The sequence below is a fragment of the Hippopotamus amphibius genome, chromosome 13 (assembly GCF_030028045.1).
Source record: "Hippopotamus amphibius kiboko isolate mHipAmp2 chromosome 13, mHipAmp2.hap2, whole genome shotgun sequence".
NCBI lineage: Eukaryota > Metazoa > Chordata > Mammalia > Artiodactyla > Hippopotamidae > Hippopotamus > Hippopotamus amphibius.
Window position 1 is genome coordinate 42551761 of NC_080198.1, and position 20560 is coordinate 42572320.

Here is a 20560-nt window from a genome sequence, read left to right on the forward strand (position 1 = left end):
TCTGTAAAGCTTTTGATTTCTCCGTCAAATCTGAATGAGATTCTTGCTGGGTAGAGTATTCTTGGCTGTAGGTTTCTCTTTTTCAGGACTTTCAGTATATCCTGCCATTCCCTTCTGGCCTGCAGAGTTTCTGTAGAAAGGTCAGCTGTTATCCTTATGGGTTCTCCCTTTTATGCTGTTTGTTGCTTTTCTCTTGCTGCTTTTAAATTTTTTTCTTTGTGTTTAATTGTCGTTAGTTTGATTAATATGTGTCTTGGTGTATTTCTCCTTGGGTTTATTCTGTATGGGACTCTCTGTACTTCTTGGACGTGGTTAATTATTTCCTTTCCCATGTTGGGGAAGTTTTCCACTATAACCTCTTCCAATATTTTCTCAGACCCTTTCTTGTTTTCTTCTTCTTCTGGGATGCCTATAATTCGAATGTTGGTATGCTTAATGTTATCACTGAGATCTCTGAGACTGTCTTCTATTATTTTTATTCTTTTTTCTTTTTCCTGTTCTGTGGCATTTATTTCCCCCATTCTATCTTCCAACTCACTTATTCGTTCTTCTGCCTCAGTCATTCTGCTGGTTATAGCATCTAGAGTATTTTTAATTTCAGTTATTTTGTTATCCATTGCTGTTTGTTTTTCTGAGTTCTTATGAACTGTTTCTTGTACTTTCTCTATTTTGTTATCAAGATTTTGTATCATTTTTACTATCATTACTCTGAATTCTTTTTCAGGCATTTTTCCTATTTCCTCTTCATTTATTAAGTCTTATGGGTTTTTTTCCCGCTCCTTTGCCTGCATGGGGTTTCTTTGTTTCCTCATGGTTGTCCAAACTTTGGGGGTTGCTTGTCCTGGCGATAGAGGTGTTTATAGAAGACTGTCCAAGCCTCAGACTAATGTCTAAGTATTGGATTAAACAAATATTAAGTCTAGGAAACACATACATGTATAAGACACAAAATTACTGAATCCATTAGGACATAAGGCTCTAGAAAGACCTGACAGAACCCCAGTGTGCTATCAGATATTCAAAGAGAAACCCAACAGAAATTGACAACTGAAACAGAACAAATCAGAGACAAAAGCAAAAGCAAACAGACAAACAAATAACACCTTACACATACAAACATTAATCCAGGGAGATTTTGTAAGCTAGGATCAAATACAGAAAAGAGCCAGAGTACCACTAGAGAGAATGGAGATTCTCAGAATGTAATTAGACAACTGTACTAAGAACTAAGATAAAGACAAAAGCCTAATATTAAATACCAAGGCAGTGCGTCATCTGGAGAATAGAGCAAGGAGTCTGAGCAGACCGATAATGTTGCTTATAAGTATGTTAAGATAGAATAAACTTAAAAAGGCTGGAAGAAAGGGGAACAGAAGAGCATATTGTGGTTGGAAATATGCAAATAAAAAGAAAGGAATAGAAATGTATAAAAGATAGGGATGAAAGGAAAGTATGAGAGATATATTGTCCATACTACCAAAAACTTAGCTAGATATAGAAGTATATAAAAAGGCAAAAAAAAAAAAAGAAAGAATAAAAAATATCTTTAAAAAATTATGTTATAAAACTTGTAGATCCCTTAGGGCTAAGATCGTATTTAATAAAGAAAAAAAAAGAGAGAGAGAGAGAGAGAAAAAGAAAAGAAAAAAAAAAAAAAAAGATCCAGAACTGATCCCAGAATGGACCAGTTCAATAGGTATTGATACTGCTATTTCTGTTTCCTTAGCGTCTCAGCTGTAAGTGTCCTTCTCCTTGCCTTGGGTTTTTTTGCATTATTCTGTGACCAGCAGAGGTTCCTTTATTGTTCGTCTGTAAGCCTCGGTGTGTGGGGAAGGAGAGGGTACAATAGTGGCTCCTTCTCCTGGGAGTGAGTGAGCAGTGGCACACTGTTGTTTCAGTCGGGCTTGGAGGTGCCTGTTGCAGAGGGACGCTGGTAGCTCAGGCTTAAACAGAAAGTCTTAGAGTTGGGCCTCTCTCGGGGGTTTTTTTTTTGTTGCTGTTGTTTTTTTTTTTTTTTCCTCTCAGCCTCCCTGCTGCTGGCGTTGCAAGGGGTTTTAATCTAGCCCTGCCCAAGTGCCTGAGGGTGCTTGTTATCCCTGAGCGCCTTAGTTGGCCCGCAGGGCGTCTCTCCACTGCCTGTTGCAGAGGCGCGGCTATGTCGGGCTCCCCGCAGTCCTTTCTGGTGTCCGAGGCCGTCTGCTGGTGTTCAGCTGGTTCTCTGTGGGAATTACTGCGTCCTTCCATGCATTCCCAATGCATCTGTGGAGAGGGATGCACTCCACGTCCCTCTACTTCGCCGCCATCTTTTCTCTCCACTCATTATTTTTTGACTTTCATAAGTTTGCTTTGTTTTAGGTAACAGCTTTAATGAGATAAAATTCACATAAATTTACCTTCTTAAAGTATACATTTCAGTGATTCTTAATATATTCACAGAGTACACTGATCACCTAATTCCAGAACACCTTCATCACCCCAAAAAAGAAGTCCTGTACCCAGTAGTAGTCATTCCCCATTCTCCTCTCCGGCGAGCTGCTGGAAACCATTAATCTACTTTCTATCTCTGTGGATTTACCTGTTTTGGACACTGCATATAAATAGAGTCATAAAATATATGGCCTTAGCATAATGTTTTAAGATTCATCCATGTTGTAGCATGTTTCAGTACTTCACTCCTTTTTATGGCTGAGTAATATTCCATTGTGTAGATATACCACATTTTGTTTATCCTTTGTCAGTTTATGGACATTTGGGTTGTTTCCATTTTTTGGCTATTGTGAGTAATGCTGCTATGAACATTTGTGTATGTACAGAAAGTTCGGGCTTGTGTTTGGTCAGATCAGCGTTGCTTTTCTTCCTTTGCAAAGATTGCCACCTTTCTTGTCATGTTACCAGAGCCTTCTCTATGTAGAGACTATGTAACTACTTGCAAGTATTTTAATGATTAGATTATTAAATTTCAATCTTTAATCCATATGAAAATTCATTTTAGTTTAAGATTTGGAGAAAGGATATTATTTTTTCCAATAGAATCACTAGATGTTCCTCGATAATTTATTAAATAATTTATCTTACACTCATTGATTCAAAATCTGTTTATATCAAAATAAAAAATGTATAATGGGAAAATATGTTTCTGAATTTTGTTTTATTCCATTGATCCTTTTATATATTCCTATTATGGTCCTCCTTTGTAATTCCAGTAGCTTTATAATACCATTTAAAATCTTTAAAAAATATCCTTTCATTTAAAAAAGGGACTGGATAGTCCCCTGAAAACGTCATAGTATTGATATATATTTTGTCAACTTCTAGAAAGAAATTTAGTGAAACTGACCACAGTTGGGTTAAAATCACAAATTTAGGAAAAAATTGTGTATTTTGAATCTTCCTGTGCTACAGTATGGCATGTCTCCTTTATTCAAGTTTTTTTTTTCTATGTTCCTTGTTCTGTTGATTATGTATCTTTGTAAAATGAATTTATAGATATTTATTTTTGTTGCTATTGTAAATAGGTCCCCTTCCCCCCATTATATCCTAACTGGTTATTTCATTAGAATAGAAAAGTTTTGCTTTTGGCTGCCAGCCAACTTGTTGAGTTTTTCTTCATTGTAATTGCTTTCAGTTGGTTCTCTTGGGTTTTCTCATGGAGCAAACAGAGGTTACCAACCATAACAAAGTATGGGAAAGTGCTCCAAAAGACAAGTTTAGTGTGTTATTGGAGGGCAAAACCTCATTTTGCTTAGCAGGTCAGAGAAGGCCTTTTTGAGGAAGCATCAATTCAACAGAAATAGCCAGACAGAGTGGGAGGAAGAGCTTCCACACAGAGGGGACCATCTGGAGGCACGGCGTGTGCAAGGAGTGGGAGAAGTGAGCAAGGATGAGGGGCAGGAGAGGCGCTTGAGGAGTTTGGATCTGATCCTGAGTCTAGTGAAGTAAGCAATCAGAGAGGTGTTTGAACAGGAAGCGACATTCTTATTTACAGTTTTTTAAAGACATTTCTATTCATGTTTTAAAGATTCATCCAGCTGCTTTGTGGGAAATGGACTAAAGACAAACAAGGGTGGGAGAGAAGTCCAGTTACGAGGCATTTGCCGTGGTTTAGCCTCAAGCTTATTTTGGTCTAGGCTATTACTAATGACACTTCTCTCCTCAGCCCTTCAGTCTCTATAGAATAAAATAAAATTTTTATCGGATTGGGAAATAAGTTTTATATTAGAAAACATGGGATTTTGAATTTCAGGTTGGCCACTAGAAGGCTACATTTTATTATCACATGTTTTGTTACTTCATAAACCTCCAATCTTGACATATTTGTCAGGTTTCCTATGTTATTCGAGATGAAGTGGAGAAGTACAACCGAAATGGGGTCAATGCCCTGCAGCTGGACCCAGCACTAAACAGACTTTTCACGGCTGGTCGAGACTCCATCATAAGAATATGGAGTGTCAATCAGCACAAGGTAAGGCAGAGATTGAGTTTATATTTTAAATCTATACTCAGTAAATTTTGGTCTGTCTAATACGGTGCCTTTCACAGTTTCAGATTTAATCTCTTTCAGCCCTGAGTTATTTGGTACATTCTATAAATAAAGACATTGCAACCAGAATTCAGTAAGCTTCTGAGAAAAACACCCCAGGGGAGTTTCAGAAGTGTTTTAGCTAAGGCAGACACTCTATAAACTCGGTTTGTGATAAGAGCTCTTTGCTACAAAGGAGCAAAGAAATTTGTCTGGTAGGGGGATTCTTTTCAACAATTTATTTTTCTGTTTTAAATATGCACCCGAAAAGTTTTCTTGGCATCCCTTTTCAGTACTACTAGAAAAAGATTGAATATGCTTTTACATTTATAACTAACCTTGAACAAATATTGATCTCTTCATTTAAAAGTGATTAGGGTGCCCACAAAACCCATATGGCCTTATTGTATAGTATAAAGTTGTTGTAAAAATATGAAAACAGGGAGCAGGACTTAATGATATGTAAAGATAAATCCCAGGTCAAATAGAAAGGAGCTCCTTTTGTATTTTGTTTGAATGCCTGTATTATGAGTGACATAGAAAGAAAGATTCAGGGAAGAAGAACGAGCATTTCTTGAACTCCTAGCTATGTACCAGACACTTAGCACTTTCCTATCCAACATGGTTTTACCTTCAAGGGAGATGTTATAATCCATTTTCATAGATGAGAAAACAGGCTCAGAGAAACCCATGGTTAAGTAGTTAGTTCATGACAGAGAGTTAGAACCCAATCTAACCCTGAAACCCTGATTTTAGAACTTGTCATTTTAAAAGTCTGTGTCATTTAGCAAGCTCTACAAATCTGATGTTCCATCCGAAAAAGAACCACAACTTTGCACAGTTCCTGGATAGTTTCTTTAAATGGAGTTTAAATTCTTTAACCAGTGGAAACAGTGGTGACCCAATGTTAAAAACATGGAAAGAAAGAAAATTATAGCTCTGAAATGCTTTTCAGAACTTATATTTGAATTGGAATGTCACCTTCCTGGAAATTTACAGTATTTCAAACAAATTAAGGAAAACACAAGAACTAACCTGGAAGAATTAGCTGCCTATCCTGCTCTCAGACATCTCTTTCTGGTCATTTTTATGACAAGATTGAATAGCATCATTTCTCAAATAGACTTATAGAGAGCTATTCTTTTTGCCCATGAAACATCTTGAATTTGCCTTTCTTAGATGTAGGATGTAACTAAATACTCTTCTTTAAAAGGCCTCTTCTGCTAATTAAGTAAAGTGAGAGGAATAGAAAAATCTTGAGTTAACTGAGTTGAAATGATGATCCTTTAGCCCTTGGCTTCCATTTCTTCTCTGAAGGACTGTAGATACTGTGAAGAAATGTTTAGTTCACAGGTAAAAAGAGCAGTAGGGGGCTTCCCTGGTGGCACAGTGGTTAAGAACCCGCCTGCCAATGCAGGGGACATGGGTTCAAGCCCTGGTCCGGGAAGATCCCACATGCCACAGAGCAGCTAAGCCCATGCACCACAACTACTGAGCCTGCACTTTAGAGCCCACGAGCCACAGCTTTTGAGTTCACGTGCCACAACTACTGAAGATTGCACACCTAGAGCCTGTGCTCCACAACAAGAGAAGCCACTGCAATAAAGAGTAGCCCCTGCTCTCCGCAACTACAGAAAGCCTGCGCACAGCAATTAAGACCCAATGCAGCCAATAAATAAAAATTTTTTTTTAAAAAAAGAGCAGTAGGAAGCTAAGAGCAGAAGCATGCATCTCCCTCCGCAGTCCAGCTAGGCTTCTCACCACTCTCATCAGCTTCCTTTCTGTCCCTGCTATCTGCTTTGAGCCTTCACCACTACTGAGTCAGATCCCTCCAACCTGCAGATTTGTTCATGTCCTGTCCTTTCTAGTGAACCCCTTCCTGTTGCACTCATGTCACCACAGTGCCTAGCCCAGATCTTGTTGCCTTCACTAACTCAGGGCATAAAAATTAAGCATTTGTCCTGGAAAGCTAGGCTTTCATCAGTAATAAAACTGTCCTGAAACAAAACTTCAATTTATATCTGTCATATGGATGCATCAATTGTTTGATGAAATTCTACTCTGAATTCAGTTGTCAATTTTAAGACCTGAGAGCAGTGTGTGAGATTAATTAAAGAATCTAAACATATCTATAATTTGTGATATATTTTATCCTCTAATATAGATTAAAGACATTTTTATGATTTTTCTTCTTCAGCAAGATCCGTATATAGCATCTATGGAACACCATACCGATTGGGTAAATGACATTGTACTCTGCTGTAATGGGAAAACATGTAAGTATTGCTTTGAATTATTGGGCTACTGAAAGATTTTAATTCTATTTGATATATTTTTCACTTTTTAATGTGAGTCTTTTTATTGAAGTATAACATACATACAGAAAAGCACACACCTTGAGAGTACAACTCAATAAAATTTTATAAGGTGAACACTCATATCAAGAAACAGATTACCAGAAGCCCCCTTATGCCACCCTTTCAGTCACTACGCCTTGTCCCAGGGTAACTGCTCTCATGTCTTCTAAGCACTAGTGATTAGTTTGCCTACATCATCACTGTATATAAATAGACGCATACAATATGTATTCTTCTTTTAACCTTATTAAGTAATATCTCTTTTTGTTTTCATTATGGTTAAGATCCATTTCTTGGTTTCGCAGTCTGTGTTAGAGAAATTTTTCTTAATCAAATTAGTTGCGCCTTCAACTGAAACATTGAAAAAGTTTGTCTTGCCTATTTAAAAAAATATTTGAGGGCTTCCCTGGTGGTGTAGTGATTAAGAATCCGCCTGCCAATGCAGGAAACATGGGTTCGAGCCCTGGTCCGGGAAGATCCCATGTGCCATGGAGCAACTAAGCCCTTGCACCACAACTACTGAGCCTGTGCTCTAGAGCCCACAAGCCACAACTACTGAGCCCACATGCCACAACTACTGAAGCCCACGTGCCTAGAGCCCGTGCTCCACCACAAGAGAAGCTACTGCAATGAGAAGCCCGCGCACCGTGACAGAGTAGCCCCCACTCACCACAACTAGAGAAAGCCCACGTGCAGCAACAAAGACCCAACCCAGCCAAAATAAATGTTTTGAAAAAATAAATAAATAAATAAATATTTGAGACAAACTACAATTGGTTCTAGAAAGAACTTTCAGATATATATGTATATGTGTGAGTATGTATGTATGAATATTAAGATATTTGAATTAATGTTGGGAATATTATCAATATTCAATATACATAAATATTCAAATATTTATGTATGAACATTGTGTATGTATGTATGAAAGTTTGAGACAATTTTACATTGTTTTACGTTAATTCTTTAAAGTGGTGTTGTCACACTACTAAGGGGTTTAATTCTTTGCCTCTTCTAGTAATATCTGCTTCTTCTGATACAACAGTAAAAGTATGGAACGCACATAAGGGATTTTGCATGTCAACATTAAGGACACATAAGGTAAAACAACTAACACAATTTTCAGTGTCTTTAGTGTAATACTGGGATCCTCATATTTTACGTGGCTCATTTGCTTATTGATCTACAGGGTAAATCATAGTATGTGTATTTTGTTGCAGGATTATGTAAAGGCCTTAGCATATGCCAAGGATAAAGAACTGGTAGCATCGGCTGGGTTGGACCGACAAATATTCCTTTGGGATGTGAATACTCTAACAGCATTGACTGCCTCAAATAACACTGTCACAAGTAAGGTGTTTGAAAAAAATTTCTTTGAAAGTGATCATAAAGACATATTGACATAAAGAATGGTTTATAAAAAAATTTGTTAAGTTTGCATCAAGGCGGTGGTTCTACCTACAGCATTCCAGCCCCCAAGAGTATGATTAAACAGCAAGGAACTAGTTCCTGACTGCAGTCTAAAAATGGTAATTTCTCCAGGTATAACCTGGTTATTTTTGTACGTGTGCATGTGTTAGCTCCTTAGCTAAAGTGTAAGCTTCCACAGGGCAGAAGTGTCTGTCATATTACTTTGTATATCCCACAGCTTTGCCTGGCCCAAAGCCACACTCTAGGCAGATATTATTGATGGAGGTGGTGATTACCTGGCAAAAAGTAGGCGGTTTTTGACTTTTCAGAGTTTACTGTATACTAATAGCCTTCGAGTTAATAGCCAAGTTGGAAAATACCCAAAGGTTTTTAGTGCGAGCATTGTGGGACCCTTTCAGAGCAGCCCTAAAGAATCCAGCGAATTCCGGTAGAGTTCAGGAAGGCTAACCTATTAGCATCTAGAGGCAATTCAGAGACACTTACAGCAGGTCGATAGCCTGGATGCCTCATCAACTAAGAGATCTCAGTTACCCAGTTAGACTCAGACAGGTCTAGACTTGAAACTTGGCCTCACACTTGGCCCAGCCTACAAGTTCTCTAGGCTGGGTGTCAGCAGGGACTCTTAGCACATTTTCAGCTAAGCCTGACAGAGAAGGTCTGTGTTCAGGATATGGGCCTGAGCAATCTAGATCCCTACATAGCAGGTCCAACATGAATTCTCATGCTGACATAACTAACAGTTCTAATATAATCTAGTATGTGCCAAGAAGGGCAGGTTGGGAGACTGGTGTTTATCGTTTCTTAAATATTATTTTGCCCTTTTTCTCAGGAAACATGTGAAGGTCTAAACACTATTCTTCCCTTGTTTTCCATGATTTTTCACCTGCACACAACCTCAGGAATTCAGCAGCTGGTCCCTGCTGGGGGCTGTCGTAATACATGATTTAGCTCTCTCTAGATGCAAGGCCTGCCTGAAAGAGGCACTAACAAGGGGGAAGAAAGCAAAAAAAAAAAGCAGGATTGTCCCAAGGTCAGAGATGAGGCTTAGTGGTTATAGATTCTGCAACAGATATGTTTTGCTTAGAACTGCTTAGAAAGAATATCAAATGTTTTTTTATATAATTATGGAGATAAAAGTAGCTAACATTTATTGAGCACTTAATACAGGCAGTTACTTTTCTAAATACATGTTTTTATTCCTTTACTCACAACATCTCAGTGTGTTTGTTTAAACTGATTCTTTGTTGTAAAGTTGGAATCATACTGTGTAGATAGTTTTGTATACATTCTTCAGTGGTATTGAGTTCTGAATCAAAGGGCATGAATATGATTCTTGCTACATATTGCCTAATTTCCTTCTAGAAGGGTTGTACGAAATTTTCATTCCACAAGTAATGTATGAAAGTGTCATTTTAGCTGTATTTTTTGAGAATTGAGTATTGCCTTGTTTTTTAACTTATTTGGTAGGTGAAAATAATGTTTTTGGTTTGATTTGTGTTTTCTTATAAATAGTGAGTTTAGCCATAGTTTTCATTTTTATTGGCACATGTATATCTTTGAAAATACATTACTTATGCAGATAGTTTTTTACATGGCAGTGCACTTCAATTTTGAAAATGTTTATTGAGCACTTGTGTATGCTCAAATCCAGAAGAGATGTAAATTTTGTTAACAATATTGTTATTTAGAATTATCTCCGTTATAGGTAGAGTTCTTTTCCTTAGAGTATTCATAAAGATAAGATTTTCTAAATCGAATAATTAAACTTGCAATTTGTGCTAACTAGCTACTAAACAGCTGATGATTTTAACATTTAGCTCCATTTATCCTTAATAGCATCTTCTTTAAGTGGGAACAAAGATTCCATTTATAGCCTGGCAATGAATCAACTGGGAACAATCATTGTATCAGGGTCCACTGAGAAGGTAAGGGAAAACTGAAAGGGTATATTTTAACACTAGAAAATAAAGAAACCAAAATAATTTGACCTGTGTAATTACAAAATATACAGAGAGCTTTTGCCTGGTGGATACTAAAATGAAGGTTTTATTTGAACAAATAAGAGTATAACTGTATAATTACTGTCATGTATGTGTGTGGTAATGGGGGCGGTGGGTGAGGTGGGGGAGGCCTGTGCTTTTTTTAACATTAAAAAGGCTTCCTCCTACTTAAAAAAGTTGGGAGCCTTGGACACTGTCTATTGGCAGAAGTAGTACTTCCCTCTCAGAATTTAATTGTTGTCATTTGATTTATAAAAGTCATCTATTATTTAAATTTGATCATTTGTATGATACTTTGTTAAAATTCACAGGTTTTAAGAGTATGGGATCCAAGAACATGTGCAAAACTAATGAAGCTTAAAGGGCACACGGACAATGTTAAAGCATTGCTGTTGAACAGAGATGGCACACAGGTATGCAGTTCACATGAAAATTTACCTACTGACCTTGTCAGAATTTCATCAAGCAGGAGCTCCCCCACTTTGTGTGCTGTTACATAGTTGATTTGAACCAAAAGCCACACACATTATAAACTGTGGTCTAATTTTTAAATCCTTAAAATACTCAGTTGCACATATAATAACCCACATTTCAAAATTATTCTGTTTGCATAACTTTTAAATAAAGGCCAAAGGATTTCCTAAGAATAATTCTAATGCAGGTGAGTATATGCAATTATGATATGTATAGGCTAAAATAATTTAAAATGTTCCCTTGTATAAAGCAGAAGGAAGCTTTTGTATTGAATGCTTTCTGGCAGTGTAGTAAGTGGAAAATTTCCTCACAGTGGATCTGTTTTCCAAGCAGATCTTGTCAGTTGACTGTGTAGATATGGTCTGCAAGTTTAGTTAACGAATATAATACTTAGAGTCAGCATTTCAAAGAAAAACATTTTGGTAATGTTTGAACAGGTATTATTGCTCTGTTGGCCACATAATTTGTGAATTATAGGTCTCAATTCTGTCTGTTCTGTAGCAGTAGAAAAATGATCTTTCATCAGTGTAGATAATAAAAAACAAAAACTGAGCACCTTTTTATGTTATGACATACCTCTGCAATGTACTGCTGCCATTTTTTCCCTAGGGCAGGGATCATTGGAATTGGTTGTGATGGGGTTAGAAGAGGGAGAGTAGGAATGCGATGAGATGAGAAACACCATCGGTCTGTTACTCCTGTGGAAATTGTGTCATGGACGTTGCCTCACACATGAATTAGAGAAGCCTTTGTCTCCAGAGGTGAAAGGAAAGTTTGAAAAATTAGCCAAAGGAAAGAAATCATTATTCAGAACCAGGCAGAGAAGCTTGGAGATGCCCATGGAGGTCTCTGGAGACGTGGAAGGATCTCGATGTTAATATATTGTGTGGCCTTGCAGAGAGGACTCTTCTTTACCAGTCCCTGTTTGCTCATCTGCAGAGTGGGAGTCATGATAGGAGGGTGAGGCAAAAATCATCCGCACTCTGGCTGTAGAATTTATTTTAATTAACTTTTAGAAAAGACAAATGCATTATTTTTCAACCTAATCTCCTTGCTTTTCAATACACTTTGTCCATCTGTCAATAAGCTTTCGTATTCCCTCATTAAAAAATGTTTTAGGCTGAGCTTCGAGCCACGAATGCACCGCTGTCTTCACTTCATCAGAAGTGAATCTTCATCCTTGTATGGCTAACAGTAGTGCAACCTTCCTTGAACTCCTCTATCCATTCATACACACTTCCTCATGACAAAACACTTTCTCCATACTGCATACAGAGTCTTCAATAAATAATGGCACCAGGTACACCCTCAGACCACAAAAAACGAATCACTGCATGCTGCTCTTCTTTTGTGCAAATCACTAGTGGGGCATCCATTTTTGCTCTCAACTGCAGTTACAAATCAACTGATATAACATGTTCACACCTGCACAGCAGTGACTGAGGAGACTCTAGCCTTGAACAGAAAGCACTGATAAGGCAGTGCGGCCAACAGGAGTTTTACTGTAACCAGAGTACAGGTAAGTTTTGGCTCACTCTCATATTTAGTTAGTGTAGTTGGCGAGAAGAGTAGAAATAATAAGTATATTCTTGTCTTTAAGCCATGGCATTTTCTAGAGCTCTTGAGTTTCTTTGTAGCAGCATTTTCATGTAAGTCTAAAAAGCTCAGTACAGGGAAATTCCCTGGCAGTCCAGTGATTAGGATGCCACAGATTTACTGCCAGGGCCCAGGTTCAGTCCCTGGTCAGGGAACTAAGATCCCACAAGCCATGCAAGACGTGGCAGAAAAAAAAAAAAAAAAGCCCAGTGCAGTTAGCTCCTTGCTACTTTGCAGTAGCTGCTAGGCTGCACTTGAAATGGTTGTCCATTTCTCATTTTATTAGCTTTGTCCAGGATTAAACTGGATCATATGGTCTCCATGAGACTGCCTTTAACTAGAGGCTGCAGACAGATGGTTTCCAAAACGGGGCTGCGGGCCTGGCAGACTTTCTTAAATCTCCTCGTGTCTACTACACTCCATGCCTTGCTTCCTATATAGACAATTATGAATGTGCTTTTACCTAAGATGATTTAAGTAGCACATATAGTTACAAACACACTTCACCTGAAGTCAGCTCCACTTACTGAAAGCAGAGACGGTGATGCGGTACTGCTTTAAAAGCTGCCTGTCAGCCTCAGAGTACATAATGAAGCAGATACCATTCTTCCTCTAGTTCCTCCCTCATCCATTTTTCTTATTGGTAATGAGAGACTAAATGTAGATTTAGCCACCAACAACACAGCATATTTACATTAGGAATTGATCAAGACAACACCCGTAATAACTACTCAACTGGGAAAAAGAGCAGAGGAAAAAAGAAACCTTTATGTACTGATTCTCAAACTCTTGCAACATAGAAGACCAGAGTATATATTGCATCCTGCAGAGTTGCCCTGCAGGCTTCTGATGTAGGGTCTCTGGTGGCATTGTAAGTCAGGGACTTATGATATGTATAATAGGCCAAAGAATCCCATCAATGTCAAGCTGTTGCCTCACTTTCTTTGTTGTATTGATAGTAAGATACTTAGCAAATCTTACAATTTGAGGTCTCTCACCATCGCATTTGTTTTGATTGGTGCCAGCATTCCTGGGCCAAGCCAGCTGACTTTTCATTCCTTGTACTTGCTCAGACAATTGCTTGAAGATCTGGGACAACCTGGCATCTTGCTCTGAGTCGGTCACGTCCTTGTGTGTCACTCACAGGGTTTTCCTTGGTAATACAAGTCCTGCTGAAACTAGCTTATAGGTCCAGGGGTATCTCTGAGCATTAGGCCACTCCTTGCCTCTGACTTGCCCACTGGGCTGCTCTCTATTGGCATTTACAATTGTGTATGTGACCATCCCAAAAACACTTTGTGTTGGTCAACAGCAGCCTGGCCTCAATACACTGGTACCTCTCATCTCCATTGACAGAAGCACAGAGCACTGATCAGGCTATAGCATCTGTTCCCCTGAGCCTGACTTAGCAGAACCATTTGGGGCATTCTGTCCTAATCCCAGAGGCCACCTCATAATGAAGTGGTCTTCATTTTTATCCAGTGGAAGTTTGGAGGCAGTGGGAAATGTTTTGATAACTCCTCTAGCTCCTATAGGAGATCAGGCGCTAGAATTCCTGTAAAATGGACGCATCCTTCAACCATACTACCAAATGCTGCAAAGGTGTTTGCTAACATTGTACTCTGAAAGTGATTGCTGTCTATTTGGGGGCCTGGTTTTAGCAGTCTTAGAATACTGACTACCCTCAAAGATTATTTTGTATTCTACATCAGGGTTGATATAGCACTCTGATAATACTCTGTGTTTCCTCACCCACTTTCAGCTGTGCATTCTGGGTTTGGAACTTATCTCTTCACTGTTGTAAGTCACCCGGCCTGTGAGGACTTCCAGCCCATCATCCTTGCCTTCCTTATCCGAAGGTTGTCAGACCTTATTCCCTATAGATATATGGTCTAGAATGTGAGTGAACAAAGCTTTGCTAACAGGTTTGCCACCACAGAGTACCATCTCTTCCTGGAATGGGGAGCTCCTCCCTGCTTTCTCCCCGTCAGACTGCCACAGTGCTCCTACACACGTGGTGAAGGCCTGCTTGCCGCCTTACTCCTGACACTTTCTTTATTGGTTAGTCTCTTGGTTCTCTTGTGAACTAGTTGAAATCAGTAACTAAAACACTGATGCTCCTGACAGCTTATGGGGGAGTCTGTTAGTATGGTGTTTGTTTAATTAAACATGTCTGAAGGCCCCAGAAAGTCACAGAGCAGGCCAATAAATCCTTAATATTCCTGAAGGCCTCATCTGTTCAAACACTGTCCATGTCTCCAAGCCCACAGCTATCTTCTCTTCTTTGAAGCTCTTTGCTTGCTTAATTCCATACACCAGTACCCGCAGTTGCTTTCTCCTCAGGGCTGTTTTTTCCCCAAAGAAATAAATTTTTTTCCCCTTCCTCAGGTCACCACAGTAACTGGTAGAGAACACCAGGCATGCTGCTTGTGAATGTGGGGTGGCTGATTCTGCCTGTTTCTGTCAGACTCTCAGTGTGCTCAGCCCTGCCTTGTGTCCCAGCAACTTCTATGAGGTTGACACTCCTGAGCCTTTAGAAATTGTCAGAATTGCCGGTGTTAACTCTAAATGCTGAGGGTTTACATTTTGTATTAATGGATGTTGAACTTGAGGCTCATATGGGAAGTATCCAAGCTCACAGAGAGTGAGTGTCAAGGCTGGATTTTGCTTTTGGCTCCTGTCAATAGAATCCAGGAGACCTGGCAGGCCATCAGGAATCCAGAGCTGCGAGGTGGGGGACAGAACAGAGATGTGACCCAGGGCTCCAAAAGACTTCCTGGCCTAGTGCAATGCTTGTCAAACTTGGCGCACCAGAATGACTGTGCGCTATGGGGAGCCTGTCGAAACAGATTGCTGGGCCCCACCAGAATTTCTGCCTCATTAGGTCTGGAGTGGGACCAGGGAATTTACATTTTTAACATGTTCCCAAGAGGTGGTGATGCACTGAGTGGCCTGGTACACAGCACAGAGGAAGTTTTGCTCAGAGGGGTTCCCCTGCGTGAGCCCATAATGCTGCCTTTGGTCATTTCAGCCTATGGTGCATGCTTGTCAGAAGTCTTTATCAGAGGCAGGAATACAGGTTGTTAGAGGTGTGTGTTTGACAGTGTGGAGTCAGGAGAGAAACCAAGTGCAAAGCACAAGAGAGCAGAAATTTTTTGGCAGGTTTCTAACCTTAGCTTTCTTTGTTCCCAGTGCCTTTCTGGCAGTTCTGATGGGACAATTCGCCTTTGGTCCCTTGGCCAGCAGAGATGTATAGCAACGTACCGAGTGCATGATGAAGGTGTTTGGGCTCTGCAAGTCAATGATGCCTTCACACATGTGTATTCTGGAGGAAGGGACAGGAAGATTTATTGTACAGACCTAAGAAACCCTGACATTAGGGTGCTAATTTGTGAAGAAAAAGCACCCGTTCTCAAGGTATGTCGTATGTTTTAGTTTTGTGATTAAGATTGTTACACGTGCTCGCCAAATACAGCAAAATCAATATTACAACACAAGTGGTAAAGGTTGTAAACTGTGAGGTTGTAAAAAGACACTTGTTCGCTGCCTGTAGAAGAAATGGTGACTCCATGGGCACATCAGGGATGGATGGCTGTCACACTGGGGAGTCCTGGTGAGCTGGCCCCACAGTGCTCCTGAGCCCTCCTGGCTTTCCTGACCTGTCCTTAGAGGAGGAATGAGGCGTTCAGGTATCTGTGAGTGGACAGCAAAGCAGAAGTTTGTCCACTGCCTCAAGAGGAGGATGTGGAAGAGGGCTCCTGAAGAAGAAGGAATGGCTGGTTCATATTCCAAACCATCACTGCCTCAACATAGTCCTGGGAGGTGGGTAAAAGGGTACTTGAGAAGCCATCCATATTGACACCTGCTGAAAGGGAACCCTAGACTAAAAAATGGCCAGTCATCATTGACAAGATGTTCAGTCTCACCAATGTTCACAGAATTGCACATTAAGGGAAGAGTGAGGAGATTTCGAGATTTAAAATGGAGACATAAAGACAGCACTCCCCCACCCATCCTTCTCAGAAATCATCTGAAAACAACAAGGAAAGCAGGAAACAGAACTGTAAATACCCATAATCTACAAAACTAAGTGACATCTGAAACTCAGAGCGCAGTATAGGAGGAAGGGCTGAAAAGGGGAACAGAGGTCAAATGAGACCCTTGAGAGGATGCCTGTGGTCTAAGAGCTCACATAAAACTGGCCAGGTTCTTTAAAACAGATGGCACAGCCTAATGGACAAAAGCAGCAATCCTTTAGAGAAGCAAGAGAGTTGAGGCTAAAATCTAACAGCCACAGCATGTGTTCAAGAAGCACACTGATGGGGAGAGTCAAGTGTGGAGGAGAAACTCTGCACTGCAAGTCCTGCAGCTGCCAGGATCTCTTGGCTGTGGAGAAAAAGACAAGAAGTGTTTAGTACAGGCATAACCGTGCTATAAGGAGCATCAGTTTGAACTGAAGAGGATTACTGCTTGCTAGAGGTTCAGCCCTGTCCCCATGTCTCCAAACCTGTAGTTTCCTGGTGCAGGAAGAATAGTGGGCAAATGTAGAGTGATTCCATTTGCATAATGTCTACATGAGTATATGTATATTTTATACGTATAGTATTTTTAAAATATAGGATGATGCAGTAAACTCTTCACAGTGTACAGTTGTATTCCTTAGGCAAGTGGCGGGGGTACATTATGTGGGTACTTTTCACTTCTGCTATGTTGTTAGAATGGCTGTTTTGGTTTTTGCTACAAACGTTTTCAAAGAAAATAACATGTCTCTTTGTTACCAAGAACATGAAAACAAAAAAGTAGAAAAACCGAAAAGTTATGGTAAGTCATCGGTTTGACTGTGCCCATTTAGAACCCTTAAATTAACCACACCTAAAACTTTAAGCCACTGTTTTTGGTAAGAAGTCACCCCTGTTACACTTTTATAGGGTTATGAATTCCTTTAGCAAAGAGACTGTTTCATTTTTCTGTGCATCCCTGGCTTTTAACATGTGCCATGGTATCATCAGCACATAGATGTTGAATGAAGGAGTTGATATTTAATAACATATAGCTGGGCTTCCCTGGTGGCACAGTGGTTTAGAATCTGCCTGCCAATGCAGGGGACATGGGTTCGATCCCTGGGCCAGGAAGATCCCACAGGCCGCGAAGCAACCAAGCCCGTGAGCCACAGCTACTGAGCCTGAGTGACAAAACTATTCAAACCCGTGTGCACCTAGAGCCCGTGCTCGGCAACAAGAGAAGCCACCGAGCTAAGAAGCCTGCGCACTGCAACAAAGAGTAGCCCCCACTCGCTGTAACTAGAGAAAGCCCATGTGAAGCAACAAAGACCTAACACAGCCAATAAAAATAAATAAATTAATTAATTTATGAAATAAATAAAATAACATATAGCTGGTCCTGGCAGTTCAGAAGAGTCAACATTCCACAGAGCAATATTTTTGTGCTTTGTTGCAGATGGAGCTTGACAGATCAGCCGATCCCCCTCCTGCAATCTGGGTTGCAACGACGAAGTCTACAGTAAATAAATGGGTAAGTGAGCCACTGTATACCTGGTTTATAAACATGTGGTCTGTTATCACAGACCTCCCAGGTACCAGTAGCAAATGCTCAGTATGAGCCAAGATACACATTTGGTGTGTTTAGAATAAGCACTGTTCCCTGATAAAACCAGTAAAGAGTAGTACAGCCTCTGATCTCATGGAGCTATATTTGAAAAGAGGCAGCCCAGGTACCAAAAGCAGGGAAACTCATTAGGATTCTACTTTTCTAAACATAAGAGAAAGCAGAAAATGTTTTTCAAACTCATTTCCTTTTTCTTCATGGCATGAAGGACAGGGATAGAAATAAAGGATACGCAGAGAGAAGTCACAAAAGTACTATTAATTCTTAAGTCTTAATTGAAGAAGATTTAAGTTTTCTTGCTTACCAGACTATTTGTGGGAAACAGAAAGTGTTTCCATTTATTCCTGTTTATAAGTAGATCAACTGGTCTTTCTCTGTACTTGTAAAAAAGTGTTCTATAACTTACCTAAATTTCATTGTGCCAGTTTGAGATCAACATAGCTTTACCTGGAAGAGTGCCTAGTCTTCTCTCTAAAAAGACAACATTGCCTTCTTAATTTTTGTTTTGTATTTTTTTTTTTATCATGGTAGATAATTGTATTTTGCTATTAAGTATTTTTTGGTTGATGTTATTGCTGGGTTTTTCTCATTTGTTCTTTGTTTTTCTTGCCACTTTAAACTGATTGGCAAAGCTTATAAAGCATACAATGATTAAATAATAAATTTTGTTCCTTTAGACATTGAAGGGAATTCATAATTTTAGAGCGTCTGGAGATTATGACAATGACTGTACAAATCCTATAACACCCCTTTGTACGCAGCCTGACCAGGTTATTAAAGGTAAGTAAGGATATTGTAAGGTATTGTTCCTTTTGTTGACATTAATTATATACTAAGAAATTGACAGAAATAAAGGAGATGATCTTCCTTTAAATGTAATTCTGATGTCAACAAAAGACATAATATATTGGTTTATTTTTAATAGAAGAATAATGTTTTCTGAATGCTTTTTAGTGGACTTTAAAAATTGAGCTTTCTTGAGCAGTGTTTTTGCCCAGCATAAGAATAATCATGGTCTTGGTAAAGCCAGCAACCACTTCGTAAAAGGTATAAGGTTTAATGTTGTCTTTTGGCACAAGCCAGGGTGGGTCAGATCTGGCCCCCAAATTCTGCGTGCTACAACTGGGAGGGGCAGGTCTGACTTCAAGAGGATTAGAGTATTGAATGGTGTGTTTTTGTCTATAGTTAGATGTTCATGCAGTTACCTTTAGGTAGAATGTCCATTCAGGAGGCATAAAAGAGAAGGATGATAGGAAAGAAGAGTTAATGAGAGATGGGATTAATTCAGAGATGTCCTGTCATCATTTGAACTTTTCCTAGTAGGTAAAAAAGTTAAGGAGTTTGCTCCTAACAATTTTCCACTACTAGCCCCTTGAAGTAAATGAAGAGTCTCTTCATCTGTAATCTGCTATTAAAATCAGACAGTTGGGACTTCCCTGGTGGTCCAGTGGCTAAGACTCCGCGCTCCCAAGTGCAGGGGGCCTGGGTGGGATCCCTGGTCGAGGAAGTAGATCCCACATGCCACAGGTGAAGATCTCATATGCCACAACTAAGACCCAGTGCAGCCAAATAAATAAATAAATATTTTTTTAAAAAATCAGACAGGTTTTCTTTGGTTAGCCTTAAATTGCCTTAGATATAATTGTATGGTCTTCTAATTTACTTTCTCCTTTCTTGGGGCTAGTATGATTTACATTCTGTTACAATACGTGCCAGTTGATGCTGTTACTATACTGTGAATTTAAATGTAGGATTGTTTTGCTAAATGTGTGGATTTTTTTCCTTTAGGGGGTGCTAGTATTATTCAGTGTCACATTCTTAATGATAAGAGACATATATTAACCAAAGATACCAATAATAATGTGGCATATTGGGATGTATTAAAGGTAAGTATCTTTTTGTAATTAAATATACGTTATTGGATTACATATCCCTTTATTTTTTATTGTAGTCTTTGTGTGTATATGTATATATGTTGTATGTGTGTGTATATAAAATACCCAACATAATAAACATATAAATAAAGATTTAATTGCAGCCTTATTTGGGGGTGGATATATTCTTATGTGACTATTGGATAAGGCCATAGTTTATCTTTTTAAGTACCCAGAATTTGAATGGAACCATTTTCTCTGTTTAGTATATCACAAACTGTTGTGCTGCCTTCCCTTAAAATGAATACATCAGAATTCTTCATCTTTGACACTATTGACATTTTGGGCCTGATAAGTCCTTGTCTGCCAGGGGAGTAAGATCTGTCCTGTGCATTGTTAGGATGTTTAGAAGCATCTCTTAGCCTCTACCCACTAGATGCCAGTAACCACCTTCATCCCCATCCCCCACTTCAGTTATAACAACCAAAAATGTCTCTAGACATTGTCACATGTTTAGGGGGAGGAAGGAAGAAGAAGACTGCAAAATCACCCTAGGTTGAGAACCACTAGAGTACACAAAATAAGTTTGGCCATTTATTAGAATTTATAGCCGTTGGTGTGAGCAGCAGTTACTACTTTGGGTTGTTATGGTGACTCCTTGGAAAATTGAGATGTATTAAGCTG

General features: G+C 39.3%; 1 protein-coding gene across 1 annotated transcript in view; it reads left to right on the top strand.

Moving 5' to 3' along the window:
* The window catches only part of WDR48 (WD repeat domain 48), a 52099-nt gene that overhangs the window by 14507 nt on the left and 17032 nt on the right, over window positions 1-20560 (top strand). The window contains exons 2-11 of the mRNA XM_057705648.1: window positions 4322-4462; window positions 6717-6795; window positions 7895-7977; window positions 8097-8226; window positions 10144-10232; window positions 10619-10720; window positions 15570-15794; window positions 17835-17909; window positions 18680-18782; window positions 19791-19888. Coding sequence (XP_057561631.1) covers window positions 4322-4462; window positions 6717-6795; window positions 7895-7977; window positions 8097-8226; window positions 10144-10232; window positions 10619-10720; window positions 15570-15794; window positions 17835-17909; window positions 18680-18782; window positions 19791-19888 — 1125 coding nt within the window. The remainder of the gene's footprint in view (window positions 1-4321; window positions 4463-6716; window positions 6796-7894; window positions 7978-8096; window positions 8227-10143; window positions 10233-10618; window positions 10721-15569; window positions 15795-17834; window positions 17910-18679; window positions 18783-19790; window positions 19889-20560) is intronic.